Here is a 25,047-nt window from a genome sequence, read left to right as displayed (position 1 = left end):
TTAAAAAAATCATAATATTTTATCAGAAAAATATTTTAATAAGATACTTTTATATAATTATCTTCTGGTGTTTACCTATCTATGCATTTTTTCTTTTTAAAGAGATCTCATTTTAGTGATGTGGTCTATAACTAGATCAATATAGGATACAAAGAAAATACAATGAAATCCAGTCTTTACTACTTGACAATGAACACATATCATTATTTGATGGAAATTCATTGTCTATTGATAGGTATGTGCCTTTAATTTCTATAACTGAAAGCAAAAAAAATCTCAGGTATCTTCTGAAATAAGTAATAACATTTGTGATTTCTCCAGTCTTTCCCTTAGTTTGACAAATTAAGGTGCCTATTTCTTTTCTTTGGGTGAGCCTGAGTTAAAAAGAAAGAATATTTCTTAAGGAATCTCTCAATTCCTTCTCAGACTCTTTCCTTGTTGGTCATTTCACATCCAGGGACAGGTAGGTGGTACAATGGATAGAGTGTTGGGTCTAGAGTTAGGAAGTCCTGACTTCAAATTCAGCCTCAGACATTTACTGGGTGACCCTGGGCAACTCACTTAATCCTGTTTGCCTTGATTTCCTCATCTGTAAAATGAACTGGAAAAAGAAATGGCAAACCACTCCAATATCTTTACCAAGAACTCCACTCCCCAAGGGGTCATAAAAATTTGGACTTGGTTGAAAAGACTAAACAACAAATTTCACATCTATAATTATATTGGCTCATTTGCTTAAAAATGAATATTTGGCTTTTCTTATATGATGGAAAATATTTCCATCTAATTGAACCTCACTTGCTAGGGAATAATTGATCAGTTAAAAATGTAGATTAAAAACAATTAAACAGCATGGGATGCTAACTAGCTACATTTAGGAGGGAGTCTTTTTCCCCCTTTCATGAGCTCCTCATTTGCATTAGAAAGAATATTGTTTTGTGGAGGGCAGTTGAAAATTTTGCAAAGAATCTAATGGTTGATGCAAAAATTTTAGAAGTACGAGAAGTAAAATCACTCATTTTTAATGTGATTAAATTGAACTCATCTCTAAATAGACCAGATGACAGTCCTCTATCATTGTGGCAAAATGGCGACTCCTCTGGAATCTCAGAAGCAAAACTGAGAAGACTGTGTACAGGTCCAGTAAATCTTTCTCTGAGGAATGGCATAATCTTTCATTGCAACAACTCTCTGAGATCATCTGTTTAGTTAAACGGGTTATCATCTATGTTAGGAGAGAAAATGCCTACATGGAAAAACTTAAGAGAATATAATAATAGCTGGTATGGTGCTTTGAGATTTATAAATGTTATCTCACTTAATACTCAAAATAATACTATAAAGATTTTTTTGATCCAAACTTGTGATTTCATTGTCATGGGAGGGAGGTTCCTGTATGGAGACTCTGTCCTTTGATACAGATCAGCCACTCCTTTCTAACTTAAGAAAACTAGAGGGTTACTTAGAGGTACTGAGAAGTTAAGAGACTTGCCCATGATTATATAATTAGTATATGTCAGAGGTAGCACTCATACCAGCTCTTGCTGATTCTAAGGATCATGGAATCATGGATTTAGAAAGGAAGGAAGGAAGGAAACAAACATTTATTAAGTATTTACTATGTGCTTATTAAGGACAGCTATGTGGTACAGGGGATAGAGCACTGGCCCTGGAATTAGGGAGACCTAAGTTCAAATCCAGCTTCAGATTCTTACTAGCCCTTAACCTTGTTTGCCTCAGTTTCTTCCTATATAAAATGAGCTGGAGAAGGAAATGGCAAACCACTCCAGTGTCTGCCAAGAAGACACCTAATGGGGTTATGAAGTCAGACACAACTGAGATGAGTGAACGACTATGTATCCAGATTTATAGCTAGAAGAGTCTGTCCCTGAAGTCCTCCAGTTCAATCCTTTCCTTTTATAGAGGAAGATATGGAGACTCAGTAACTTGTCCAAGATTCTATAAATAGCCAAGATTTGAACCAGGTCCTATAATTGCAAATCTAGTACTATGCTACCTTCCTTACACTGGACTTCTATCCACTATATCATTCTGACTCTTTACTAAAATAAGTATTATTATTCTGGTTTTGTAAAGAAGCAAATTATTTTATAAATAATTTACAAAAATATTCTAACTTTACAATGACTTGCCCATAATTGGACTAAGTGATAGAACAGAATTTTATTTCAGATCTTGGAATCCATTGCTTTTTCTATACTAAGAAACTTCTTCTTATTCCTGACTTTAATCTTGATCCCACATAAAGGGCTTGAATTTAGCCAGAGACAGCTTTTAGTTTTCTTAGCTCAGCCAATCTAGGCAGCTAAATTTTGCAGAAAAATGCACAACTATTTCCCTTGCCCCTGTCTCACCATTTAAAAAAGATTGTTGTGTTTTTCCTTAAAGACATTTACTTACCTGTGTCATGAATAATAAAGTAAATCTTGGTGTCCTTTGAAAGAAAAGGGCAGCTACTCTCATTATTGGTACCATTATTTAAAATTTAACATTTAAAGTCACAGAATGAATGGCATGAATTCATGAATGCCTAGCTATGGATTTATTGTGTATATATGTTCTGCTCTTCACATTTCTAAGCCTGCCTCTCTAACTAGTCATTTTTCAGTCCTGTCTGACTGTGACCCCCTTTTCTTGACAAGGATATTAGAATGGTTTGCCATTTCCTTCTCTGGCTCATTTTACAGATAAGGAAACTGAGGTAAACAGGTTAAGCGACTTGGGGAATGGCTAAGTTATAGTTTATGATTTTAATAGAATACTATTGTATTATAAGAAATGATGAGCAGAATAATTTTAGAAAAACATGAAAGGACTTACTCAAACTGATACAGAGTGAAGGAAGCAGGACCATGAGGATATTGTATATAGTGACAGCAATATTGTATGGCTGTCCCCCAATTGTCCATGGTCACTTAGCTAGTAGGTATTGGAAACTAGATTTGAACTCAGAAAGATGAGCCTTCCTGCCTCAATCTCCTGTTCTCTGTGCACTCTGATTCCCCCTAGAGGCTGCCCCTCTTATTAGATACTGCAATTGTAGTGTTTTTCTCAGATCTATAGAATGAAGATGTAGTCTGGGAAAAGACCATTGGATAGGAAAGAAGCATGGCTTTTAAACCAGAGGAGCATGTAGTTTAAACAGTGAACACTGAACAATAATACAGAGAGCCAGCCAGGAGGCAAGAATTCTTGGAGCCCTTTAACATACTTCATGGAAGTTCATCACTGTGTGGTTTCTTTCCAAGCAGTATGGCAAGTTTTCCTTTGAGATGGCCCATCATTCCTAAGAATGTGTGTTCCCAGGAGGAAGTACCATTTTATCTCTATGGCTAAATTCCAGCTAGTTCTGTGTGGCCCAGTCTTAGGAACAAGAATTTATGGGCAATTTTACATTATAAACAGAGCTCTGAGACCCTTGTTGAAATCTAATGTCCAAGTGACTCCCTTTGCCTGTCTGTGAGAAGAGTACAAAATCTGTGTCTAGCGAGAATTCCCAATGATGAAATCAGACCTTGTAAGTGAACATGTTGGAATGATCTTTTGACACCATGAAATAGTTTTAAATTATGCTTAGGCAGATGAAACCCTCTCTTGCCATTAAAAATTTCTGTCTGGGTTTTTGTATTTGTCAGTGGAAAGTAATTTCAGCCCTAGAAACTATCTTTTAAAAAAATCATCATCATCCTTCTTTCACCAGGTGTATCATTAGAGTCGCATTAAATACCAACTAAGTAGAGTCGAAATGAGAGTGATTGTTACTCAGCTGAGAAATCCTCAGATCACCCCATCTTCATAGAATTCAGGGTTTAGAAAATGTGGATGTAGCAAGCTCCCATCTAGCATAATTAGAATGGTCTGGAAATGTCAGTCTGGCAAAACACTCACACACACACACACACACACACACACACACACACACACACACACACACACCACTTGGACTTTTTTCTCTTAGGAGGATTGCCAATCTAGGGGACTGGGATGATTGGTACATTGATAGACCTTGTTTAGGGAAGAGGACTGTGGTTTCTAGTCCCAAAGGAACTTGAGTTTTGGGCACTTAGTGGGGCTAGATTCCTTAGGCTAGATTTCTAACTTATATGGAGTGCATAGGGTCTCTTATTGTTCCTTGTCTCTGACATATGACCAAGGTGATGATGACTCTTGGAAATTATTGTAAGTAGCAAAGCTAATCCCTTAGCTGGGACTGTTCTCAAATGGCTCCAGACTCCTGAGAAAGGATACTGTAGGTGTTTCAGTGAGCTGTTTGAACCCAGGAGCCTCCAGTGGCCAGTTAGGGAACTCAACTCAACTTCTCATTTATTATATGTAAATCTCTGTGATAATCAATGGGAACACAAAACCAAAACAGTTGTAGCCCTCACAGAACTTAGGTGAGAAAAGGAGGTGATCAGAGTTTGGTAATTACAACTGTGATTTGGGAAGATTATTTTGTCAGCTCTATTTGAAAGAGGTAATTTTTATAAATATAGAGATTAGTTTTTTTATCTCCTTCCAATTACACATAAAAACAATTTCCAGCATTTATTTTAACTCTACCCATTCTCCAAACTTCCCTATTTATGTTGAGGGCTCCATCATTTCTCCAGTCATTTAAGTTTATGGTTTTCAAGTTATTAATTCATCATTTCTCCTTCACCTCCCAATATCCAATCAGTTTCTAGGTCTTGTTGATTCTGACTCCCTAACATCTCTAATATCATCCCTTTCTCTCTATTAATAGACTCAAATCTTAGTTAAAGGCATAATAGTCTCAAATCTAGACTACTTTAATGGTGTCTTAATCAATCTCCATACTAAAATGACAAAACTTGGAGAGGAAGGTGGGAAAATCGAGCCACTAAAATTGAGACACCACTTGGGGAATGATGGACTGATTCAGGCATTCTGGAGAGCAATTTGGATCTATGTTCAAAAGACTATAAAACAGTATTATATCATTTAACCCAGCAATACCATTACTAAGTTTATATACCAAAGAGATAAAAAAGGAAAAAATCTATATGCAAAAATTATTTAAAGCAGTTATTTTTTGTAGAGGCAAAGACTTGGAAAGTAAGAGGATACCTATGAATTTGGGAATGGCTAAGTTATAGCCATAAAATTATATGATTTTAATAGAATACTATTGTATTATAAGAAATGATGAGCAGAATAATTTCAGAAAAAGATGAAAAGACTTACTCAAGCTGATGCAGAGTGAAGGAAGCAGAACCATGAGAAAACTGTATAGAGATAGCAATATTGTATGATGAACAACTGCAAATAACTTAGCTATACTCTGCAATCCAAAAGACAGAAAATCCCAAAGGATTCACACTCAAAAAAAAATGCCATCTGTTTCCAAAGAAAGAACTGCTGAAGTCTGCATCCAGACAAAGCAAATTTTCTCACTTTATTTCTTATTTTTTATTTGTGTTTCCTTCCACAGAATGATGATGTAATGAGTTCCATAGTAGACATGCAACATTTGTGATACTAAGGAGACATCTAGATGCAGATGTCCAATATACTACTGGAGATGAGACTAAAGTAGAGGATATAATTTGGGGCTAGATATACAGACTTGGGTTTACCTGCATGAGACGCTAAATGAACCTGTAGGAACAACATACTATCAAGGGAGAATATAGACAGAGAAGAGGAAGCACCCAGGATAGAGGAAGAGGTTAGAACAGTATGTTAGAGGATGGAGATAGATGATAGTTTAGCAAAGGGCCTAGGAAGGAGAAGTCAGGCAGATAGGGGAAAAGAAAAGTGATGTTAAGGAAACCTAGGTAAGAGAGTAACCAGAAGGAAGAGAGCGACCAAATAATGTGAAAACCTTGAAAGGAACAAAAATCTACCAGTTAACTAAAAAAAAAAAAATCTAACATTTAACCCTGAAGAGGCTGGTTACAATTGTTTGATTTGGTAGCAAGCTATTATGGAAGGAGTTAAAGAGTGAGTAGGAAGTGATGAAATGGAGATGATGAGTACAGATGACTTTTTCAAAGGGTGTAGCTATGAAAAAAAGAAGAGATAAAAGGAGGTAACTTGAAGGACAAGTGAAGATTTTTAAGGAGGGGAGATCTGTCAATGTTTGTAGGTGCTGAGGAAGGAACCATTAGAAAAGTGAGATTAAACACTAAAAAATGAAAGAGTGGGGCCAGCTAGGTAATTCAGTATATAGTCAGACCTGGAGGTGGGAGGTCCTGGATTCAAACCTAGCCTCAGATACTTCCTGGCTGTGTGACCCCTGGGAAAGTCACTTAAGCTCCATTGCCTAGCTTTTACTGCTCTTCTGCCTTGGAACTGATACTTAGTATTGACTCTAAGACAGAAGGCAAGGGTTTAAAAAAATGAGAGAGAGAATGATCTTTGGGCAAGTACCTGGAGGATATGGAAAGAGATAGGATCAATGGCATCAATAAAGGGATTAGTCACACCAATAAATGCCATGTTTTCATCAGAGACTAGAACAAAGAATTAATAATGAATGGGGAATAACAGAGGCATTGAGAGGTGTGGAGTGCTAAAGAAGTGCATGAGATGACTCCTATTTTCTGTGGCATTGGGACATTCTCTATCATTTTTGTGCCCCTAGAAAAGCTACTCTAGTTTTCTGAAGTTCTCTGGGTCAACTCCTACATGAGCCCCCACCACTGTATTTTTTTTTCAGATAGCCAGAGTATTTATTTATTAAAAATGAAGGACGTTTCATCAAATACAGCAAATGAAGTAACAAAAAAAATTATGCACCAATTGACTATATTCTCCCAAAGATACCTAGGGAGATAGAAAATGCATGTGAATAGATGATATATGATCAAGGCATAAACATGGAGGACACATGTGTAAGAAACAAATGATTATCAAAACACAGACATACAAAAAAACAAAGAACATCATCTTCTAGGACCATTATGAGAGGAATAGTAACTCTACACTTACAAAGACTCAATATTGAAGTATATGTGTTATAAGCATCAATTTACATACATAAATTGATGATAATAATTTTGATCTGGGGCAATTAAGAAAAGGTTAAATAATGTGTAGTATGTATGTTTAAAAAAACAGTAAATTATGGAATATATTTCAGGAAGATTCCTATTCATAATTGATTAAATCAGATGTTTTGGTATTCAGAGAGAAAACCTAAGTATTGGAAAATTTAGCAGTCTAGAATAAAATATTCCTCAAGGGTTGTAGATTCCCAAGGCTTGACTATTTGTATTTTCTTCTAGATCGAGGTGGTATTATTCATATGTGGGATATTTAATGAATCCTAAACTTCACGAAATGAAATATATTCATTCCAATTAATTTTTAAGTCAAGTATGAAAAACTGGGCATTCACTACAATCTCTTACTATTCTAGACATATTTCTCAATTATGAAAATTTCCACAAAAAAGTGATTAAATAAACAGGAGGCCAAGGACAAAGGCTATGTCTAATTTTAAAACACCAGACTCCTACAAGATTAATGCCATTTTTAGACCTTTTAAGAGAGAATTGGTCTCACTGCACAGTTCATTAAATTTGTCCATTAGCATAGCCAACTTGTTCAATGACAGAGCCAAAGAGGGAAAAAAAAGTAAAAAACCCCAACCCCTTCAGTTTCACTCTCAGAAATACTATGTGCTTTCATTCACATGTAAGGATGTCCCTAGTCCTTTTTAGGTCATGGTTAGAGTCTATTACTGTCTGCCAGTTTGAGACTATCTTTCCTTCCTCCTTCATACCTTGTTCTAGTCGAGTGCAGGACAATCAAATTCCTTATCAAAAATTATATTCACTATTTAAAAATAGTCTTAGGAAATAAGGCTGTTCAAAGGGAAATAACATTTCCAGCTGAATCATTTATACTAATGAAAATGTAAATTAAACATTTTATGCTCATTAGTTGTTTGACCTTTTTGATAGAAAAACTTTCAATGATTAGCTATCCTATTATTTTTCTTTTAATGTTAACAAATTGAGGTAGCTATGTCGTGTAGGCTTAGAAAGTTAGTTATCTGATGTGTAGATTCAAATATAGGTCAAGAATAGTGTATGTTGGTTAGTGTGTCTATTTAAATTTTTCTCCTCTCTTTCTTCATACTCAGAAGACTTGAGTTCAAATTCAGCTTCTGAAACTTACTAGCTGTGTGACCTGTAGCAAATCATTTAATCCTGTCTGCCTCAGTTTCCTTATCTATAAAATGACTAAAGGAGGGAATGGCAAACCCCTCCAGTATCTTTGTCAGGAAAACCCTAAATAGGGCTACAAAAAATTGGACATGACTGAAATGACTGAACAGCAACAAATAGTTCTTTTCTAGGCAGCTATGTGGTGCAGTGGGGCAGCTGGGTGGCTCAGTGGATTGAGAGCCAGGCCTAGAGACTGGAGGTCCTAGGTTCAAGTCTGGCCTCGGACACTTCCAGCTGTGTGACCTTGGGCAAGTCACTTGACCCCTATTGCCCACCCTTACCACTCCTGGGCCAAGGACTGTCCCTAGCCCGGATGAAAAAGGAGGAGGGTTGGGTGTGGGGCTAGCAACCCCACCCTGGAAAAACTACATCTGCTAAAGAAACTGCAACCTAAAGTAGGGGCAGCTGGGCTAGCTCAGTGGATTGAGAGCCAGGCCTAGAGACGAAAGGTCCTAGGTTCAAATCCGGGCTCAGACACTTCCCAGCTGGGTGACCCTGAGCGACTGTGTGACCCATTGCCTACTGGTTGTGGCCCTATGCTCCTAGAATGGAGTCCCAGGATAAAAAAAAATGTGGTGCAGTGAATAGAGTGCTGGATGTAGAGTCAGAGAGACCTGAATTCAAATCCATCTTGAGACATTTAAGAGCTATCTGACTGTGGGCAAGTTATTCTGCCTCAGTTTTCTTATCTGTAAAATGGGAATAATAATACACCCACCTCCCAGGATTGTTGTGAATATAAAATGAGATAATATTTGTAACTCACTTTGAAAACCTTAAAGTACAATATAAATATTAGCTGTTATAGTATTGCTTATTTAAAACCCATATATTCTGTTTTAGTAACAATTCTAAGACCAAAGGGCAAGGGTTAGGCAAATCAGGTAAGTGACTTGCCCCAGGGTCACACAGCTAGGAAGCCTCTGAGATTTGATTTGAATGCTGGACATCTTGTCTCTAGGCTTCGTTCTCTATCCATTGAGCCTCTTGGCTACCCCTATTGTTATCATCTTTAAAAGTTCATCATGATGAACCTATTTTGAGGCAAACAATATGAAACTCTTTGTGAATAATTGGGGGAATCATGGTTTCAGGTTCCAAACTTACAAAATTTGGAACATGCTTGAAGCAGCAACAAAAATGGTGGAAGTTATGGTAGAAAAGGGGCAGGTCATAGGAGGGAAATAATGAGCTCAGTTTAGCATATGTTGATTTTGTGGTCATGGTGGCATATCCAAGTAGAGGTACCCATTAGACAGATGGAATTGGGAGGCTTAGGGGAGAAGTGATCCAGGGATCTTCCACACAGACATTAATAATGAAGTCATGAAAGAGGGTAAAGGGGTTAATAAAAAGAGTTCACAAAAGAAGTGGGAGGTGAGAACAGGTCTATAGAGAATGAGTGAATTCTTGAGTGCTGGTTGCTGTGGGATCAGGAAGAAATGCTATGTTTGACGATCCCCAGAGAATAGCAGAAGACTACCAACATCAAAGAATTCAGGGCAGGCAAAAGATCCCCCCCAAAAGATTACTCAAGTGTTTAATAAATACTGTGAATTAATAAAGGAGGATGATTGAAAAGCTGCCGGATTTGGTGTTAAGGGAATCATTAGAAGTTAACTCAAAGTATTAATGATCAACTTAAGACAAAACAGAAGTAAAAGTATCTATTTCAGTGATGAACTTTCAATTTTACCCTTATAAGTTTCTTGATGCCCCTGTGAAAGATCAGAGAAGTTAATCAGTGTGGGAAACTCCCAGTGTGGAAACTTCTAGTATGATTTGAAAGCCATCTGTGATATATACTTCTAGTATGGGAACTATACACTGGTAGAGTTCGCAACACATTTGTGAATTAGTAGCCAAGACCTAGAGAGTTGCCTGATGACTCACTTGGGATCGTACACTGAATGAATGTGAGTGGAGTTAAAGAAAATAAATAGAGACAACACAGAGGCCTTTCTGACTTCTAAATTCTTCACCATTCTGTTTCATTAGAAAATGTATCTTCTTTTAGATTTGCTTTGTGCCAAAGAGTCTTATGGATGGTAGGAGAGTTAAAAAGTTAAAAGAAGATACATTATTAAACTTTATTTAAACTTTATAGTGTATTAAGGGCTTGCTTTGTACCGAAGAGTCTTGCAGGTAGTAGGAGAGATAGAAAGTTTAAATATGACACATTTCCTTCCCTGTAGTGGTGTAGACCCCCTGGATCTACGCCCCCCAAACCTATGGTCAGATTTGAAGCTTGGATTTTCAGAGAGACGTTTGCTACCTCAAACTCTAAGTGTAACCTAAGAGAACTGTGCTCCTACCAACCTACAAGCCCCCCACTCTTTAATTTATTAGTTATTATTAACTTATTAGGTACTTATTATCAAGCAGCCAGTAGACACAGCTTTTGGCAAAGACATTTGCTCTTCTGGCATCATAATAACATTAGGTATAAAGCATCCTCCTGGTAATAACAAAGTGTCTTCTCTTACAAATGCATCTAGTGTCTATGGACACTATGGAATCACATTTAGGGTGCAGTGATAGTAAAAGGCAGTGTGTCAAAGGCAATTCACATCTTCTGATATTACTAGAAGTTCTTTCCTCTCCTCCCCTCCTTCCCTCCTCACAGAGCCCTCGCTCTGGGTTCCCAGGCTCTACTCCTCTTCAGAGGAGATTATTTCTTTGAGTGCTGTGCCCTTTCTGACTGTTAGGGGTTATACTGTCTCTATATCTGCGTCTGCCTGGATTCTCTATCTCTGCTTCCCAAAGAGTGGGGTGTCTGGTTTAATAGATCCCTTTTAAAACTAAACAGCTGATGTAGGAAGGAAGAAGAAGACCCAGAAATTTTCTCCCACCCCCTTGCCCAGAGGTCTCTTCCACTGGTGGTTTCCAGTTTTCAAACTTGAACTGTCTACTTCTGGATGACTTCCTTTAAAAAATATTCAGGTCCAGGGGGCTTGACTAATTCTCTTAGCCAAACACAAGATGTTTTCTGTGTGGTTATATAGCCCCCAAATTCTCAGACTTTTTGGCCTCTGTTCCCTTTGTGCTCTTCAAAATTATTGAGGACCATCCAAAACTTTTGTTTATGTAGTCTATATTTTTGAACATTTATTATATTAGAAATTAAAACATTTTAATAGTATTATGAAAAGAGTTTGACCTCGTGGATTCCCTGAAAGGGTCTCTTAGACCCCCAGTAGCACATTTTGAGAATTGATCGAGTATAGACCATTGTAGGCAATGGTGCTACTCATCCTCATTCCACAATCTTTAAAGGTTATTTTTTTCAAATTCATTAAACATTTGTTTCTTTGTTCTAGCAATAATATAAATTGTTAATTATTAATTGGTTGGATTTCTCACCAATTTTAAATGCATCAGCTATTTGAACTATTAAATCATCATATTTGTATGCGGGCAGCAAAATCCTCTTTTCAGATTTTGATTCCAATAAAGCATCCCTTCAATTTTGTTGTTTCTTTTTAATTTGGAAAATGTATAAATTTGATTAAGATGATTGTAAAAATAAATGCTTGAACTTAAACTCTTGAGGCAGTTTTAGAATCTTTTTGATTGTTTTTTTTTTAAACCCTTAACTTCTGTGTATTGGCTCCTAGGTGGAAGAGTGATAAGGGTGGGAGATGGGGGTCAAGTGATTTGCCCAGGGTCACACAGCTGGGAAGTCCACATTTGAACCTAGGACTTCCTGTCTCTAGGCCTGACTCTCAATCCATTGAGCTACCCAGCTGTCCCTTTAATTGTTTTTAAAACCAAGATCTTACCATGTAATGCTATAAATGATGACTTTTAAACTGTATTTCCAGAAGACATTATTGACTTTATTACAGAAGGGGGGGCTACTTTTGATCTGTCTGAGTTTGGGGGCTGAAATGGAAATTTGCAAGGACTCAGAGTCACACATATTGGCATGTTTGTTTTTAGGCAACGTTTTCCTGCAACTGTGAGGACCAGTATGTGGGGACTTTCTGTGAAGAATTCAACGCCTGCCAAGGACAGCCATGCCAGAACAATGGGAGTTGCGTCGATGCAATTGAAAAACACAACGGGAACAATTTCACCTGTGTTTGCCTGCCTGGTAGGTTTTAAATGGCATTTGTTAGTAAGCCTTATGTGTTTATCCTTTATATGCAATTCGTCCTTCTGAAATGTGTACCCTGCATTTAGGTATAACTTAGAGAGAATGCGAGAGCTTTATGTACTTGAACGATTGTCCCACAGAAGAGGGATTAGACACGTTCTATCTGACTCCAGAGAATAGAAGTAAAAGAAGTAGGTGGGAGTTTAAGAGAGGCAAACTGAGACATTATTAAGGAAAAAAAGAAAGCTCTCTGGATCTGTAATTTAACTGGTAGAGGGAAATAATAGATGAGGAAGCTTCCATATTTTTTTACCAATTTTGATATTTTTCTCTGTCATTTATAGTCTTATAGAGTTGCCTGGAGCACTAGGGGTTGAAAACACTTACTTAGGATCACACAGCCAATATGGGTCGTATTTAAATGAATGTGAGCAATTAGTAGAGGTAGAATGGCTTAGTGGATAGGGAGATGTCCTCAAAATGAGTAAAACTTGCATTCCAGGCCCATCTTTGATATATACTGACTGAGTGACCCTGGGCAAGTCATATAACCTTTTGGAACTCCAGGGAAATCTCTAGGATTGTAGTTTGCAGAGAAGTAAATTAATGGAAGAAGTTGACTCACCTGTGACTTACCTGTATTAAAGAGATCACAGGGCTGGTCCTTGTCCCTACATGTTCCCTTCTGTTTCATCTGAGTCTCACAACAGTCTAGTGAGATAGGAATTATAGGCATTATCAATAGCATAAATAAGTATTTATTAAGCACCTACTATGTGAAAGGCATTATACTAAGTGCTAGAGATAACAAATATAAAAAAAGAAAGGCAGTCCCTGCCCTCAGGGAACTTACAATCCAATGAGGGAAGACAACTGTGGTGGGTGGGGAGGGTGCCTGGCATAAAGGTATAGCAGAGAAACCACAGATGTCCAAAATGAGTGCAGCTGGTTGGGCAATGAGGAGATGTTCATCTCAATTTTGCTGATGAGGAAACTGAGGCTGAGTGGGAAACTAGATTTGGAATCAGAGGACCTGCGTTTAACAACTTTTTCTTCTGTGCAATACTGGTATGACTTCTTTAGTCTTCATTTGCCTCATCTATAAGAGGAAAGGGTTGGATTAGATGACCTCTGAATTTCCCTTCCAGTTCTGAATTTACTAATTTGTGATTCTATTCTTTTCCTGGAGTCCCAGATCTACTAAGTTTCAGAGACAGCATTTGAACCCCATTCTTCCTCGCTTCAAGTCTGTTCTTCTATCACTATGTCAGGCTGGCTTTTGGAATATTTTTTAATGGCTACTTTGGAGTATCAGAGTATGTCCTTTGTAGGGTTTAAAGAAAAGATTTCAGCAAATGCCACCTTGAACAAGGTGTTTGATAGCGCTAAGAGTGTTTCTCTAAATGTTTAAATCAAGGTGTTGCTTTCCTTTTATCTATTTATAAGAACATTCTGAGTAATATTTATATAACACACTTGAAAACTTGCTGATAATTTCAAAATATTATTTAATCTTGTTATCATCAGTTTCCTCATCTGCCAAATGAGCTGGAGAAGGAAATGACAAGCCACTCCAGTATCTTTGCTAAGAAAATCCCAAATGGGGTCATAAAGAGTTGGACATGATTGAAATGACTCAATAATAATGATGACAACATGGAAAGAGAACCTTGTTTCAAATTCTGGCTCTGTGACTTAGGAGGAGTCATTTCTACTTTTGGCCTTAATTTCCTCATCTGTAAAATGAGTGACTTGGATCTATGACACTCTATAATAGAACAGTATCCCCATTTTTGCTTCTAAAGGAGCAACAAAAAATAGACTCAATTCAGTTAATTAGGATTCAGCTTTCCTAAGTAATATGTAACACAGGTAACACATAATGGTAAGATATGTGGCTGTGGGTTGACTTTGGAGGATCTTTATTGACCAAAAAATAATTGACATAGCAGTATATGGCTTGCAAAGCCCCTTACATAGATTATCTTATATTTCCGCCTATTCATTTCAGCCTCTAATCATCATAGTCTGAAAAGATCAAGCATTTGAAAGTATGGCAAAATTTGATCTTGGTCTTTTCTATTGTTGGCAAGTAGCCATTGTTTGTGGCTTGCACAGATCAAAGAAAGAAGAGATGACCATTGGAGATGCTGGCTTTTTATAAACCCAATAGCCATTTTTTTTGGGTCCAGATCTATGATTTCACTGGTATATGGGAATTCTTGGTGTGGAAACTCCATAAATCAGCTTTTCTTCTTTAATTTATCATCATGGTGCGTTGTTTGGCTGCACTGAGTGGTTATGTGATTTGACTGAAGCTATACCTAGTATCTGTTAAAATCTAGACCCAAATCCGGGTTTTCTGGACTCAAAGACCAACTCAATATTCATGCTGCCACGTGATATCTTCAGCCATAGTTAGCCATTCCACATCTTCCTTAAAATATCTATTTAGAAACTCAATTAAAAAACAAAATATCTCTTTTAGATTATTAATTTCTTGAGGGTCTTTTCCTTCTTTTTTGTATTCTCAGAGATTAGTACAGTGTCTGGCAGACCGTAAGCACTTGATAAATGTTTATTAGTTGTTGATTTTAGTAAATGGAACATTCAAAAAACAACACCATCACTAGTTTCCCATAGTATCCAAAATTTATTTGGAAAGTGAAAAAAAACATTTAGCATGTTGTTTTTATTTAAGACCGAATGAGATAATATATGTAAAGTGCTTTGCAGACATTTAAAGTGCCCTATACATCTTAGTTATTATGATTATTATTGGAATTATCAAGGTCAATAGCTAATCTGATTTTTTGACAACAATGCCTGGTTGTCCTAGAAAGGCAGTATGTAGGCTGATGTCTTTGAACTTATACCTGGACATGCAGATTTCATATCCTGCAGGAATCCAGTGATGAAGGGACCCAGGTCTCAGAAGTTTCTAGATTTGGCCTCCAGAAGCCTCCTTATATTTGCTGAAGAGGCCACGAATTATCTTCTCTGGTCCCATACCCATCATTAAGCACCCTATAAAAATGAAATGAGTTTTTATCTTCAGGGAAATCTTAGGAGACCTAGTATAATTTCAAGGGAACATCTGTTTCCAAGCATACTTTTCTTCATTCTGCCCCCAAACCCTGGCTCTCTTGTCTTCTCTCCCTCGATTTTTCCCCTTGATATCCCCATTCACCCCAAAACTTTAGTTAACATCTTAATTCCAGTGATTGCCAAACTCATTTCTTTCTCTCATATTACTCTTCAATTTTTCTCTTGTATTTCCAACTGCCAGCTAAACATCTTCATTTTCCAGATCATTCAGTCCAGCAGCATTTATCAACTATATGGTATACATATATTGTGCTTGGTCTTGTAGGTACAAAGACCAAAGTAAAATAGTTTTTTTCCCTCAAGGAGCTTAAATCATAATGGGGAAGACAACATGTGTATATATAATAACCTAGTATCCATTTGGATATATTTTCTATGAGTATGTGTATGTGTGTGTATGTACACACAAGTGAATTCTAAGTTGTTTTGGGAAGGCGATCACTAGATCACTAGCAGGGGATAGGGAGGATGAGTCAGAAAAGACAATGTAGAAAGTGCTACTTAACTGAAGGCTGAATGAACATAGTTTGATCATTTTTATTCCCTGGGAATGTGGCAAATATGCTAGGGTTTAGTGGTTTTTTTTACATCCATCTTCACAAACAGCATCCTCCAAACTGAATGTCTTTCTTCTCAAATATGTTCCTTTTCACTACTTTCATATCATTGCCAATGGCACCACCATTTTCCCACTCACTTAGGCTCAAAACCTTGGAATAATTTTTGACTTTATTCCATCCTTTGCTTTCCCCACATCCAACAAATCTCTTGATTTTGTTCTTTCAATCTCCATAATATTTATCACTTCTAGCTCTTTTGGAAGTATCTAACTCAAGCCAAGAACAGCTATGTGGTACAGGGGACAGAGCACTGGGCTTAGAATCTGGAAGGCTCATCTTCAGGAGTTCAAATCGAGCCTCAGACACTTACTAACTGGGTGACCCTGGGCAAGTCACTTTACCCTGTTTGCCACAGTTCTTCATTTATAAAATAAGCTGGAGAAGGAAATGGCAAACTATTCTAGTATCTTTGTTAAGAAAATCCCAAAATGAGATCACAAAGAGACTGAAACAATTAAAGGACAGCAATTCAAGCCAACATTACCTTTCATCTATTGCTACAGCCTCTTTATTTCTAACTTCATCTTTAAAAAATGTTTTATTTGTCTTCATTGCTCTTATTCTGCATTTACTGCCTGGCCCTCAGAACCATGTAAAACAAGTTGAAAAAAATGACTAAGCCTGATAGCATATACGTCATTCCACATCCGTAGTTCACCATCTTCGTCCTGATTTATATTTCATGATTAGCTTTCTGGAGTCAAGAGACCATTGCATTCATCCAAACTCTTATATGTCATTTTCTTTTATGTTATTGTGGTCCTTGTGGGTTTCCTAGATTTCTAGGATTCTACCAGCTGTTTCTTGATTCTACCTATTGTGTTCTGCATCGGTTCATACAAGTCTTTCCAGGTTTCCTATTCCATTAAGGTCACATAACACAGTTTGTGTAACTATTTCCTGGTTGATGGATGCCCATTTTTTATTTCCTTTTTTTCCTAGTAGACTCTGAAACAAGGGCTCTGAAAGACGGCTTTCTCAGAGTTTATTTCACTCTGTTCCTCAGATACCAGAGATCCACCTGAAAGAGGAAGTTTCCATGATGAGTCTCCTTTAAATCAACTGCTTTTAATGCAGCAAGAATTCTGATTTCTTCCTCTATGCCTCCTTAACTGTTTTGCATGTATAGTTAATAACTAATTTGTATTTATATGTTTTTTTCTACATGAGAAGCCAGATTTATATTTAAATGAAGATGGAAGTGAGAGATGACCTTGCAATGTATTCCTGCTTTCATTACTGGTTTTTCATAAATATGCAGATGGAACCAAATGGCTCTTTAAGTAAGGATATGTGACACCTGCTAAGTAATGCTTTAATTTTGCTTAAATGTACTTAGCAATAAAAATGGAGACTAGACTTGAAAATGAGTGACTTATCAAATTTTTATCGTTTAGGTTCTATTCAATTTAATTCCATTCAACAAGCATTAAACGCCTACCAAGTGTTAGTCACTGTGCTAGTTGCTGGGTCTACAAAGGCAAAAATGAAACCATCTCCACCCTCACAGGGCTTACATCCCACATAGCCTTCCAAATTCCCCCTGAAAACCCAGGGTGATTTACTACTTACTCCTCTGGAAGCAAAACTGAGAAAAAAAATACTCAAATGATTATTTTTTTCCTATGTAGCTAACAGGCATAAACTGTCTCAAAGCTCTTTTTGGTTCAGTAATGATTCCAGAATCATCATTATCATAATAACAAACTTTCAAGCTCTGACAAAAATAAGGAAGTAATAACTACTTATTCAAAGCTGTCGAAATGTAGCTGAACCTCTTTAGTCGATAATGGGCCTGGAAATGTCACAAGCAGGGCTTAGTTTTTTCTGGTACCTCCTGATCCTTCAGGCAGAGGTGGGACGACTTTAGAGCCCTTACAGGTTTATACCAGCATCCTTGCATTTTTTCCTTTCTGTGGAAATGGAGAAAGGAAAGTATGTGGTAAGAGTTGTTTGTCTATCATTTTATTGTACCCCCATTGCCTCCTGCAAAAGATGTTTTGGGGCTTTAAAAGGATCATGGCTGTGCACTCTTTTCCCCATCTGCATATTTTTAAGGGTAAATCTAATAACCCCATTTTTTTCAAACACTTTCCCCCACTGATGTTCCATTCACAGCATTTTCATGTTGGAGAGATGTCAATCTTTTTTAGGCTCTGAATGCTGCTTAGTTACTACAAAGGGCTCTCCATTTCACAGCCAATTGCCATTTGCATCTTGTTTGGTTGAATGAAGATAGGCTAATCATTTTGATTTCATAGGAACACAGCAGCTGGGCTTATGTAGTCTAGAGACTGGAGACTCTTTATTTTCATGGAAACTTGGCACTAGTCCCTTTAATGTTACTAGCAGGCTTTTCCCATCTTGGTGGCATCTAATCAGAAATGTTCATCCTACCTACCTACCTATTTCCCATAATGTGCTTCCTGAGGCTTCTGTCACAAGAATTAAACATCTTCCTCTGTATGGCTGAGAATTTGGTTACTTATGTGTGACCTTGGCCATATCACTTGAATCATAGAATTCCAAAGCTGAAAAGAACCTTGGGGACCCTCTAGTCCAATTCATTCATTTACAACTGAGAAGTGAAATTCCTTGCTGAAATGCATATAGTGAATTAGTGGTAGAATCCTAGAATTTAGGTCTCTACTCTCAATGTACTTTTCTTTCAGCTACATCATAGCTTTCTTCTCTGGATGTCAGTTGGCTCATCTGTGAAGTCAGGGAGTTGAACTAGATGGCTTCTAAGACTTTTTTCCTGTCTAATATTCTATAGCTCTGTTTGTCCTCTAGACAACATTTGTGGTTCAGTTGTGTCCAAGTCTTTATGACCACATTTAGAGTTTTCTTGGGAAAGATACAGTAGTGGTTTGATATTTCATTCCCCAGTGAATTAAGGCAAACAGACTTAAGTGACTTGCACAGAGTCACACAGGAAAAGTCTGAGGTCAGATTTGAACTCAAGACTTGCTGATTTCCAAGTGCTCTAAGTGCTGCTCCACCTGTCTGCCCCTAGATTGCATTAAAAAACAGGAGACATCAGTTCCAAATGAACTCATTCATAGCAGAACATTACAAGTGGTAAATGGATTGGCGTCTGAGAATTATTCATGGCACGTCTTTCCAAAGATATATGTGATTTTATTGTCCAAGTTAGTTCCAAGAATAGATTAAAGTGAGTGGCAATTACTAGGCAATGTTTCTCTTAGAATTCGAATCAATCAGTTGGCAGACTGTATGTTTTCTATCAGCCTGGCTTTTTGCAATGGGATTGCTGATATCCCTCAAGGATGGAATTGTTGTGAATCATCTTTTTATCACATAGGACACTGGAAGCTGGAGTGAGAAGGGAACTTAGAGACCTCAGATTCCTTATCTCTAAGATGGAGAGTTGGACCCTATATCCAGACAGATAGACATTGAAAAATAGATAGACAGACAGACAGATAGATAGATGGATGGATGGACAAATAGATGGATGGACAGTTAGATAGATAGAGAGACAGACAGATAGATAGATAGATAGATAGATAGATAGACAGACAGATAGATAGATAGATAGATAGATAGATAGATAGATAGATAAAATCCTATCTCAAACTCTTACTACCTGGGTGTCCCTGGACATCTAACCTATTTCAGTTTCAATTTCTTCTTCTGTAAAATGAGAATAATAATAGCATTTACTTCACAGGGTCCTTGTGAGGATCAAATCAGATAATATACAAAAAGCACTTTGCAAACTTTTAAGTGCTATCCAAACGCTGGCTATGGTGGTGATGAAGATTTTGCCGCTGTTAGGATTTGATGATAATAATGCCAAGATTTGAATCGTCTGACTCCCAGATGCAATGCTTTCCCCACTGCGCACACTCCTTCTCCTTTAGACAAATGAATGAATAGGAATTTGATTCAGTGCTGTGTATCTATATTCTCAGACACTGAACCTGCTTATTTCCCCCTCCAAGTTGCTTGGTGGTAGCCTTCCATGATTATATGGCTTCCTCTGTGGTTCCCTTTGGTGGAATTTGTGGCTACTTGATAACTAACAAAATAAAGCTAAGATTATATATATAGTTGTAGCCATTATTTAGGACTTTACTATTCAACTTTGATAGTAATTTCTCATATTTATACCAGACTTGACAGTATATAAAGTGCTTTAATCACAAAAACCCTATGGATGTTATTATTTTATTATTATATCAATTTTATAAATATACACATTGAATTTCAACTGAACAAATATTCTATGCACCAGGAACTATTCTGGAGGTTGGAGATACAGGGAATAGTACCTGTTTTGTGGGAATTTTCATTTCACTGTGTTGATACATGCATGATAAGAACTGGGTCAAGGGATGTTGATTTTATGTGGTAAAAGGGAATAGAAAAGAAAGAGAATGGATATAGAGAGAGACCAACTAGGGGCTATTACAGTTGTCAAGGCAAGATATGGCTGAAATAAGAGTGGAAAGAAAGACAAATAGATCTAACAGATTCTGAGGAAGTAGAATGGACAAGATGGTGGTAATTGCCTAGATATGGGGCAAGTGTATTGGAATGAAGTATTGAGCATCAATTAATCAATCAACTCAGATTTATTAATTTTCTTATTATATGCCAAGCCCGGTTTTAACTGTTGGGGATATGAAGAAAGACCAAAAAAACATTCTATGCTCCCAAAGAGTTCATGTTTCAATGTGGGAGACAACAAACAAACAACCACGTACAAACAAGAGATCTACAGGATAAATTGAAAGTAGTTTTATATAGGAAGTACTAAGATTAAGGAAGAACTTCTTGCAGAAGGTAGGACTTAAGTTGAGATGAGACAAAAGAAGCAAAGGAAGTCCAGAGGTGGAAGTGATGAAGTGTTTCAGGTATGGGGGAGAACCAGTGAAAATACTTATTTAGGAAATAGACTGTCTTCTTCAAGGAATAGCAAGGAGGCCAGAATCAATGAATCATAGAGAATTTGGAGGGATGGAAGGAGTAAGAATATGAGAAATAGAGGAAGGGGCCAGCTTATGAAGGGCTTAAAAAGCCAAACAATTCCTCCTAAAATATTCTAAGTTTTTTAAATCATTTTAAAAAATCTGAACAGAATTTTATATTTGATCTTGGAGATAATAAGGAGCCACTTGAGTTTATTGAATTCAGGGTGACATGGTCAGAATTGTGTTTTAGGAATATTAACATGAGAGCTGAGTGGAGGATGGACTGGAGTGGAGAGAGCCAGGAGGCTATTGTAAGAGTTCCAACTTGAGGTGATGATGGTCTACACCAGTGGTGGCAGTGATAGAGGAGAAAAAGGGGAGAATTTGAGGGATGTAATCAAGGATCATTCCTAGGCTGTGAATATGAATGACCTAAAGAATGGTAGTAGACACCTTGGCAGAAACAATGAAGTTAGGAGGAGAAGTGGGATTAGAGGAAAAGATGATGAGTTCTATTTGGGGCACTTTAAGTTTGGAGATGCTAATGGATCATCCAGGCCGTGGATTGAATTTATTAATTATGTGATTAGGCAAATCACTTAAAGTGAGATTCTCAGATTCCTCCCTAGGTTTTATCTTCTTAGAAATAGAATGGCATTTGCTGGTTAAGAGATTTATTGTTTTGATGTATTTATAACATCATTCAACAAGTGTTTAGTGTTAATGGTATGCATGGACTGTACTTGGAAGGGACTTGGGGACAACATGAAAGAAAAAAGTAGAAAGTAGAGTACCTTCTTTCAAAGAACTGGCCATTAAGATTGGTGAAGATGCAAAAAGACCCCAAGAATCATTCACAGAATGCTACGTGAACAAATAGAAACTAATAAAAATATGGATTCCATCTAAAAAGACTGTACAAAGGAATGGTCAAAGTGATGTGGCACCAGCCAGGAAAGGTTTCCTGAAGGACATGATCTTTGAGGCATCTTTACATTTTAATTTAATCAGACATTTTTCTCATTTAAAAAGTTATGCCTTTTGAAGAACATATTAACTAATTTGTTTTTTTCCCCTCAAAAGACCAGATCTATGATTTCTGTGTGAAATCATCCTTGCCCAAGTGCTGCTTAGCATTTACAAAGCACTTTTCAACTTCAAAGCCACTCACTGTTGACTAATTGGTGATTTCAACCTACTTTTGATAAAAACAACCCCTCTTTCAAAGGCAGGGAGAGATCGAAGTCCCAGTCCCAGTTCCAGTTTAAATTTTACTATTTTAAACAGCTGCACTGAGAGAGGCAGTCAAGGTGCCCTTTGAGATGTAAATGGGTCAATTCCTGCTTGGCAGGTGGGAGATAGTGTAGATTATAGTCAGTTGGCTATGTCCCACCAAGGAGTCTTCAACTGATTGGGGAGAGTAGCTTTTTTTTTTTTTTTAAGAACATTAACTATATGATATGGATTTGCTTTTCATGCAGGTCACAGTAAACTACTAACAATGAGTTTTTTTTACTGAAGCTAAAGCAGTTCTGATAAAGACTCTAACATTCCTGACAGTACTGTGAATTCAGTGTCCTTGCCAGCCTTGAGCCATTCCCATGCTGCCTATTTTTGTTCTGAGTTTGCCAAAATTCAGCTAATGTTTAAGTGCCTACTATGTGCAGCTGGGCTTAGAGGTGGCACAGTAAAAAGAGTCATGAATTAAAAGGATCTGGATTCAAATTCTTCCTCTGTCACTTGTGTCACCTTAGGCAAGTCATTGAACCTGTCTACACCTCAGTTTCTTTATTTGTAAAATCAAGGAATTAGTAGAAGAACATCATACACAGTAACAACATTACTTTATGGTGATCAGCTGTGAAAATGTGGCTACTCTCAGCAATGCAATGATCAGGGACAATTCTAAAGGACCTGTGATGAGGAATGCTCTCCACCTCCAAAGAAAGGACTGTTGGAGTTGGGTGGATGTGGATCAAGGTAGACTACTTTTAGGCTTTTTGAAAAAAAATTAATTTATATATTTTTAAAAATTATTATTTATTTAGATAAATCTAAATAAAATTTAGGGTTTTGGTTTTGTATGAATTTGCTTTTATAACAATGACCAATATGGAAATGTGTTTTGCATGAATATATATGTATGGTACAGATCAAATTGCTTGCCATCTCCAAGTGAGGGGAAGGAAGGGAGGGATGGAGGGAAATGGTTTGGATCTTATCATTTTGGAAAATGTATGTTGAAAATTATTATATATGTAATTGGGAAAATAAAATCTCTTTGAATATAAAAAATATTGAATTGAAAAAATGAAGGGACTAAAGTTAATAACATCTAACATCCCTTCCAGCTCTCAGATGATGATAAAATGAGATTAAAGTGCTATACAGAAATGTTAGTTATAATTAGCAATATATTACTACAGTTATCCTATGATCTATATCATCTTGATAGGTGGTTCAGTGCATAAAGGGCTAGACCTGGAGTCAGGATGACCCGAGTTCAAATCTGTCCTCAGACACTTACTAGCCAGATGACCCTGGCTAATCATGTAACCCTATTTGCCTCAGTTTCCTCATCTGTAAAATGAGCTGGAGAAGGAAATGGCAAACCACTCCAGTATCTTTGTCAAGAAAACCTCAAGTGGGGTCCTGAAGAGTCAGACACAAACCAAAAATGCCTCAAAAACAACAAATCTTTGTTTCCTCCTCTGTAAAAGAAGGAGATTTGGACTCAATAATCTCAAAAAGTCTTTCCAGATCTGAGATCTATGTTCTATGAATAAAGAAGAAAATTCTGGATTAGTAAAGCCAAGCAGACAAAATATTATTGTGGCTTATAAAAATTTCAATTTCATGTTTTTATTTAAAAGTTTTGTTGCATCCACAAAGCCAGGCATTGTATCTAAGCATGTGGATTCCCAGGAGCTAGATAGACAATTGACCTAAAAATCTTCGATGGGGCTCTTATTCTCTACCAATAAAGGTTTAATTCTTTTCAAGGGCATTTCAAGACCTTCCTCTGCCTGATTCTAGGTTACTTTTCCAGCCTTAGCTTCCATGACTCCAGTATAACTGAATGACTTATCATTACCCACAAGTCTTCCACCCTTTCTAGTCTTCATGTTTTTATATCTGCTGATCCCTTAAGGGGGTCTTCAAGTGGTTATCCAACCAGTGTAGATCAGAATGTCGATTAAAACCCATGCTCCTGATTGCAAGCCCAGCATTCTTTCCACTGCTTCCCCTTGTCCTATGCATATAGAAGGACAAAGTAGTAGGAAGAATTTTCTAGATCTGGAGCCTATCTTGAACAAAGATGACCTTTTTTTCAGGAATGCAGAAGATTCTGGCCTGCTTGGAATAGAAAGGCTAAGTTGGGGAGTAAGTGAAAGAGAAGATTGGAGGTTGGAGGAAGATGGGATTAAGTGCAAATAATAAAAATAGCTGACATTTTCTTAATGCCTCAAAGTTTGGAAAACACTTTATATTTTAGTAAGACAACCTAATAATGAAGAATAGCTTGGAACAACATTGAATCCTAATGTTTTCTCTCTTGTACCAGTTTGGAAAATAAAACCATGCTATGTAAGGGTCATCTGCTCATGGTCAGGTCTGGGACTGGAATGCAATGAGACACTTCCAGACCTTCTCATTTAACAAACAGAAGTTTATTTGAGCCATAAAATGTGGTTATTTAGCAGGGATGTAGTATTGATCCTGAAGGATTCAGGGCTCCTGTCTCCTGGTCCACCAGGCAGAATCCTGGACTGGGTTTTTTATGACTTTGGCAACTATGATGGAACACCAACAGTTGGACTTTTCGACTAAATTTTAGGGGCAGTTTCCTTGTCTTTTGGGGGAGAAACTAGCCAATTTTCAATGAAGTAGATGTTAGTCCATTTACAGCGTGCCATTAACAGGACACACATACAAGGCAGTAGATATATTAGAGAAAGGATAGAAGCCAAAATTATTTTTGTCCAGTTATCCCCTGATCTTTTCACATCAATCAATCAGTCAACATTTTTGAAGCATCTGCTAGGTACCAGGCACCA

General features: G+C 37.2%; 1 protein-coding gene across 1 annotated transcript in view; it reads left to right on the top strand.

The window, feature by feature from the left end:
• Positions 1–25,047, top strand: part of DNER (delta/notch like EGF repeat containing) — a 226,749-nt gene that overhangs the window by 89,896 nt on the left and 111,806 nt on the right. The window contains exon 6 of the mRNA XM_044669452.1: positions 12,165–12,318. Coding sequence (XP_044525387.1) covers positions 12,165–12,318 — 154 coding nt within the window. The remainder of the gene's footprint in view (positions 1–12,164; positions 12,319–25,047) is intronic.

The sequence above is a fragment of the Gracilinanus agilis genome, chromosome 3, assembly GCF_016433145.1.
Source record: "Gracilinanus agilis isolate LMUSP501 chromosome 3, AgileGrace, whole genome shotgun sequence".
NCBI classification, from domain to species: domain Eukaryota; kingdom Metazoa; phylum Chordata; class Mammalia; order Didelphimorphia; family Didelphidae; genus Gracilinanus; species Gracilinanus agilis.
The sequence above is the reverse complement of the archived record's forward strand: the minus strand, read 5'-3'. Positions and strand labels throughout refer to the sequence as shown.